Source organism: Salvelinus fontinalis, chromosome 24, assembly GCF_029448725.1.
Source record: "Salvelinus fontinalis isolate EN_2023a chromosome 24, ASM2944872v1, whole genome shotgun sequence".
Lineage (NCBI taxonomy): Eukaryota > Metazoa > Chordata > Actinopteri > Salmoniformes > Salmonidae > Salvelinus > Salvelinus fontinalis.
This window is the reverse complement of record NC_074688.1, coordinates 10985613-10992766: the sequence shown is the minus strand read 5'-3', so window position 1 is coordinate 10992766 and position 7154 is coordinate 10985613. Positions and strand designations below refer to the sequence as shown.

At 43.9% G+C, this 7154-nt stretch overlaps 1 protein-coding gene across 1 annotated transcript; it reads left to right on the top strand.

Annotated features, from left to right (window-relative positions):
• The first annotated feature begins 876 nt into the window (after nucleotides 1–876).
• LOC129821906 (mRNA decay activator protein ZFP36-like) lies at nucleotides 877–5955 on the top strand. The gene is made up of 2 exons (XM_055879640.1): nucleotides 877–1067; nucleotides 2089–5955. Exons 1-2 carry the CDS (start codon nucleotides 1008–1010, stop codon nucleotides 3187–3189), a joined length of 1161 nt encoding a protein of 386 aa, XP_055735615.1. The 5' UTR covers nucleotides 877–1007; the 3' UTR covers nucleotides 3190–5955.
• The last annotated feature ends 1199 nt before the right edge of the window (nucleotides 5956–7154 follow it).

Genomic DNA, 7154 nt, shown 5'->3' with positions numbered 1-7154 from the left:
CTGTCTGTTTGAGCTCCTGGGTGACTGTGAGTTGGGCCACAACCCAGTGGCTGCTGCTGCTGGTGGGCTCTGCCTGGTCTAGATCCCCTGGTCCCTGGTCTCTTTTATCTGACCAGGACATAACTCCCCCCGCGATCGTGACATCAAGGTACTTCAAGATCCTCCTCCTTATGGACACACCCTCAGAAGGGGTTTGATGTTTCAATTTGGTGAGCCTTGAGGAGGAAACTATATCTTCATGTGTGTTATGAGATTTCCATAAGTTAATCATGTGGGCTAGACGCCACAAGTGAGAAGGTTTGTGACCACCTTACTGGCCAATGTGGCCATGCATTTGAATGAGCATGTTATGGACACAACTTCTTGTTGTATTCATTGCATGTGTGCTTGGATGGTATGCAGAATGCTGATATTTTACACGAGGTACTGTTACTCATTTCAGTGCACTGACATTAGTTTGAACTGTTACACTGTTATTGCATCCTATCATCTGCGCATTCATATTTGTGTGAATGGAAAAGCGCAGTACCTTCCTCATCTTGTCCAATTTGACCAACAATATGTGCTTGTGGCTTCTGTCTTCATTAAACTACAACCTATATTTGGCATCTTTCTAAATGATAATCACTCAAAATTAAAATGTATGAAAACAAGTTGTGCTTTGGGTTGTAAAGAGAGAAATTGTATGCAGTCCAATATTGTCCATGAATCGATGTGCATCAAAAGATTTGTTGTTGTGATGTGACGTGCATCTCTCCGCGACGGGTAAGTCAGCGCTCGTCCATGCTTTGCTTGACTGACATGCACGCAACTACTAGGCTGAGCAGTGGGCGGGCCACACAGAGGGGAATGAGAGTTTGTGCAGGGGTGTGGCTGTGGTATACAGTGAAGCCTTAAAACCACACGTGGACCAGCACAAGGTTTGTAGTTCGCACAGAAAACTTTGAAAAGTTTGTTTAACTGGAGTTAGCAGGCTTTCCCGTTTGTGCAAGAGGGAATCTCATCTCATGAAAATGCCATCATACGCGCTTAATCAATTTCTTGATTTGGAAGAGGTTATGTGCAAGGTAATTTGATTATTTCTATACCATTAAAAACGAACTAACTAGCCAGCTAACGATGACTCGTGTCTGGCATCAAGTCTGATGTTGCAAGCGTTGCACCAATCAACGGATACCTTTTAATTAGCACAATCTAGCATGTTACCGTATATGCAAATAATGTGTAGTTTTGCTAGCTACCTAATTATTTAAACTTGCCAACAAGTCTATTTCGAATGAATACCGGCAGTGAGTGAATTTGCAATGCTGCAATTTGTTTTCGATTGTTTGCAGGTTCAGTCCCCAGATAGGTTAATGACACAGATAGATGAGAACATCTTTGTTAGTGTCGTCATGTTTTGTTAGCTAGCTATGTTTTATGTGACGATGTGCGCCCGACTGGCTTTCAATTGTATGTATTCGTGCAACTGCCAGTGATTTGTTATTCATTGACGTGCATTTTTAACTTGTTGCACTGTTCGTGTTTCAATCGTTTCCAAAATAAGATTGGCGCTTTCAATGCACAAACCAACTGTGGAGTGCTGGTTATCCATGTGTATATAAACCAACGTGCATTTTAAATGAGTTTTAGTGCGCGCTTCAAAAGTCAACGACAGGTATTGGCTAGCTACAGTACATTAACATTGTTCTGCTAAAGTAACTGAATCCAAGCAACTAACTAGAGGTAATACTAAAATGCTTGGACAGGCTAGCCTTTTTTTGCACTTTAACGATTGTCCATTTACAAAGTAAATCTTACAGCACCTGATTGTAGATGGTCGACTGATTTGAACTATGCTGTTAACGTTGCTTTCAAAAGACCAAGTATCGTTCTTGCTAACTTTAGCTTACTCATGTTAGGCCTTTGCACATGGGCCTATAGAAAGTCTGTTTATTGCTGTTTAATAATTTTTTTAATGTAGTTGTGGGTCCTCTAGATGAAGATAACATTAAAGATGGTGTTCTTGACATGGCTGTAGTCTTCAGGCAACAGACCATGTTGTGAAAATGTAGAAGTCTAACTTTTCTTCTTACTGTCTCTATCCAGCATCTTCTGAGCCTGGACCTCCGGGATGCATCCAAGCAGTCAACTTTTCCAGTGAGACCTGTTGGTTACAATAAGCCCCGGACCCCCTGTTCCCTCTCTGCATCTAGCTCTGTCCTCTCTACAGACTCCACAGAAAGTGCAACCATGACCTCCTGCCACTGGGGGCAGAACACAGATGCCTCACTTCCATCTAGATTGAACAAGATGTCATTCTGGGCTGAGCGCTCGGTCAGCATGGTGGAGCCCAGCACGTGCACCCTGGGCTGGGCCTCTACAGAACCTAAACAGCCCCCAGCCTCCCCTACTGGTGGCCCTGTCTCTGGGTCTCCCACCTCTTCACGCTATAAGACTGAACTGTGCCGCACCTTTGCTGAGAGTGGCATCTGTAAGTACGGGGGGAAGTGCCAGTTTGCCCACGGCTTTGATGAGATGCGTGACCTCAACAGACACCCCAAGTACAAGACGGAGCCTTGTCGCACCTTCCACACCATCGGCTTCTGTCCATACGGCATCCGCTGCCACTTTGTTCATAACAACGAGGACGACCTGGGCCCTGCCAGGCCTGGTCCCCAAGCCCCCCGCTCCAGACGACCCCCTCTACTTAGGCAGAGCTTCAGCTTCTCAGGCTTCCCCTCTGCCCCTCCACAGCCCCTGACGCACTCCCACCCCTTCCTACTCGCGCCTCCAGTTTCCCCTCCTACCTCAGCTGACATCACCGACCTACTCTCCCACGCCTTCTCTGAGGTGGACTGTGTCTTTGAGCCGGCCTGTGATCTCCAGTCTCAGTTTCTCCCCTCTCCTGACTCGGGCTGTTCCCTCTGTGGACTGTCCCCAGTGCCTTCCCCCTCCCAGAACCCCTGTACCTTATCAGAGGGCTGCGGCCTGCAGCAGAGCCAGAGTCCCCCCTGTGGGCCTGCTCTCGTTGCCAGAAGCCTCTCCTACACCTCACTGTCAGACCACGAGGGTGGGTGTGGCAGCTCAGCCAGCAGCCTCAGTGGGTCTGACTCCTCTGGTCCAGATGGGTCTGGTCGGCGGCTGCCTATCTTCAGCCAGCTGTCAGTGCCTGACGAGTGCTGCAGCGGCACTAGCTTCTTCCTCTAGTTATGATGGTCTCCTCAAACCTTCCCCGACCAACGTGACTCTTGTCTTGTCCATTGAAAGACTTGTGTATTTGTTTTTTAAAGAGCCTTGCAGCAGTATTACAATAGTGTGCTGTTATTGTACGGCAGATGCTTGACAAACGAATGTGCTTCAGTTAAGCTCAAGCGAAATTAAGCTGTACAATTTGAGGTCGACGTCAACAAGGCGTCGGAGTTGAGTTGCACTGACCATTTTATCAAATTGTGTGATTGGTGCTGGAAGTTCTCATTTCCTGCCACCTTACTAGTCATGTAAATGCCAGTTTGAGGACCAATTAATTAATATTAGAATGTTAAAGCCAAAGACCAGGATACAAATCCATTTCTGCCAGGCTAGAAGATTTCCCCCTATGAATGTTGGTTGACTAATGTGATATTTTGTATACTGGCAACGGGGTCTTTATTATACACTGTTCTTCTGACTGGGCTTAAATGTACCTCTTCCAAAAACCCAGTTTAGTTTTTAAAATGACTTCAGTGCCTATAAACCTTTTTTTACATTTTTTGGGGGGAAACTACCATTTTCATTGTCAGTTGCAGGGGGACCTTTTCTTTTTTTTAGATGAAAGCTTAAATCTGTTTCCTAACTTTACTTGGCAAGGTGGCTTGTGAGGAATTAATAATTGTTTTCTCACTTGTTTCTGTGATCTCTGCAAATATGTTTTTGAAGTTGTATGTATATTTTCTGAAGACTCACCCAAGGGTACAGTGTGTATCCCCTGTGTAGTGAACTCTGCATGTAATCCCTGATTTTTAGCAGAAAAATAAATGGCAACGTGCTATGATTAAACTGGGTTGCTGTTGAAATCTGATTCTAATGAGTTGGACCTAAACTGCACCGGGTTCAGTAGATTCAATTGCAGTGTCTTTCGGCGATCAAATGGTAGCTGTTTTGGTAGTTGGTTCTGAGTGGATGCTCTTTTTGCATTCCGTTGTATTTAAATGCCTTTTTGACAAACATGTTTCAAGCTTGTTTTAGTGTTAATGGATCTTCAGTAAATTAAGTTTAATTTATTTTAATGTATTTATCGAACTTTTGGGGTTTTGTATTGGGTTTCATATTTTTTTGTACCAAAAAAATTAAATTAAACCATGTTTAGTCTCTTACAATGATTGTATTTCCACTGTCTTTGAGGTGTTTGGGGGAAATCTGTATGTAATGTTTGCGTCTGTGAAATGCAGTGCTGAATTTGTCATGTCACCATCGGGGTTTGAGAATATTATCGACTGTATTCACAAATGAATATGCCTCTTCAAATTGTGGGGCGTTGCTCCAAATAGCTTGTGTAGTGGCACATTTGAGTAACTCTTGGTTTGGTCGATTGTCGCGTTAACCTGGTTATAGCCCAACGGCTTTCTGTGGGACGGTTGTTTCATTGTAAAGCCACTCCACAAAACACTACCCACAGCTTACTCTGTAGGCTACTGTAATAGAGGACTACTTTTTCAGTTTGAATATGTTCTGTTATTCACAAGTGTTTGTGTGCATAGGGAGGGGCTAGTCAAACGGCTCAGATTTCATATGGAGATAAGATGGCTTTTGTTTCATCCCTGATCTTTACACCCCTCTGCTTACTCCCTGAAAAGCAATGACGCTGAATGCCTTCAGATGACAGCTGATGCCAACAACTGCTGTGTCGTTTGTGTGGCTGCTACTTTAAAGATGACAAAAAGCTAATAGTAGCCAATAGTGACACCATCTCTATAGTGGAGTTGCTGTAGGAGCAGTTACGCTTCTGCTCCCGTTTCCACAACGAAGAGACAATTACTTTCAATTATGTCAAATGAATGATTTCCAATATGTTTTCTCCCCCTTTTATGTTGCCCTCCATTTTCAATGAGTCAAAGCAACAGCAAAAAATAATCAGAGCACAATAAAAGGAAACCTGAACTCCCATCAGTTAGCAGTTCAGTAATGAGAAACTTAGTTAATTTCCTTGTCAGTGCGACAATGGGATGACTGCCATTGAGGAAGGGGTGGCTGGGAATGGGTTTTAAAAAAGTCTGACTGTTCTCCATTGTGGGGATGAGGGGGATTCTCCCACATCGCGCCCAATGAGTTTGTACAATGGCAGGCCCATTCTCACACAGCCACGGATCATCTGGAGGATGGAGCAGATGGCTGCATTCATGGGGACCACGGGTCAAACATATGGTCCTGGATAGAAAGGAATATATTTTGGAGGGAGGGGAGTATGTGTCCATGCCTCAGCACTATATCCCGTGGAGATGAAGAGGTCTAAAGACATGAACAACTACAGAACGTTTCCCAGTGGCTCACCCTGAATGGCCTAGTGTAACATGAACTCCTTGTGGATGCTGCTGGTGTTTTTGGGGGGGGAAAGTTTTGAAAAAGTTATTTTCTGTTCATGCCTACTTTGTACCTTTTGGTGTTTTCATTGTGGAAAGTGTCCTTGTCACATCAGTACTTGGCGCATGTTGACATGCTCAGGAAGTGCGCTGAAATGTCTGCATATTTACACGCCGCAGAGGCGCTTCAAACATACGTTCCTGTTATTTACTGATGTTTATGTTTGATCAGAACAACGATTTCCACAAAAGGTTTATCTCAGGCCGTTCCCTCCGTTGTAACCCTACTCGTGTTTTTGTTCAAACTCATGTTATTTTTTGAGCTACATTGAAATACTGTGTTGTTGGGTGTGGATCTTGAAAGAAAGGCATTTCACTGTACTTGTGCAAGTGACATTAAAACTTGAAACCGGTCCAATTCTTTTCAGTTCACATTTGTTTTGCACATAAAATAGCAGTAATGATGTTTGCCACCAGAGGTCAGTAAATGCTTGTTTATTCTAATCTGCACTGCTACCAATTCTGCTGTGCCTTAGATGCAGTTGATTTTCTCCTGAAGGCCTAAGGGTCGGCATTTACCTGTTCACCAATGCAAAGCATACTCTTACTGTTGTGTATATAATTGAGATACGATCATTTGTATACTGCCGGTCATGGTTCAGTGAACTTTGCATGTCCACAATAGTATGTTAATGATTTTGGGGGATATTTTGCAAAATAGATAGTATTCCTCCTTGCTCTTGATCTGTTTATGGCAAATTCTGAAATTATTTAAATATCTAAAAGGGAACTATTTTAGTAAAGCATGTTTAAAGAATATATAATGTTGAAATTACTCACGACCCAACAAACTTTTTTAGAACACTTTTGTAGGCGCTCTCGAGTCTCACACTTCCTCTTTATAACTGTACATGCGCTACACCAAGGGAATTCACGAAAGGGTAAAACAGCGTTGTCATGACTGGCACTAAAGCAACACCCGGCCTCGGACTTTTAGCCATGTATGTATTTTTGCTACTTCCTGTCCTGTCACTTCCCATCACATGATTGGTCAGTATGGCGGTGGTCGACGGTCCTCTGAGCCCTGTCCAGTTGGCTCTCACAGACCCCCATCGCCTTGGTTTCACTTCCTCTCCCTGCCCCCACTGCAGGCTCACAAAACAGGAAGTGGCCTAGGTCATCGACCATAGCTCAGCCAAAGATGGTGGATAAATGAAGATTGTTTACTCAGGCTGTTTACCATTGCAAAAAATGGTCCGGCTTTCCCATAGATGTGATAGCAGCTGGGTCTGGTCTGCTTAGTTCATTGACTTCCATTGAAACAGAAAAAATGTGGGAGAGGGATGTCTCGCTTCCATCTCTGGCTCAGCCAATCGCAATGGCCTGGTTTTATAGACCATTAGGATAAACAGGCTTCCCAGCGAAATGCTGTTTTTGATCATCAGTCAACACACTAGTCATGGCTGGAGGTTAGAGTCATCTTTTTCTGAGTTGACTTTTGTGTTATTTCTTTATTTTCTTAATGTATTGACAGAGGATGGTGCTGCCCAACAAAATACCAGAGGCTGCTCCCAGGTTCATTTGTGTGCTGAATGTCAATAAGTGTGGCCCTTTTTC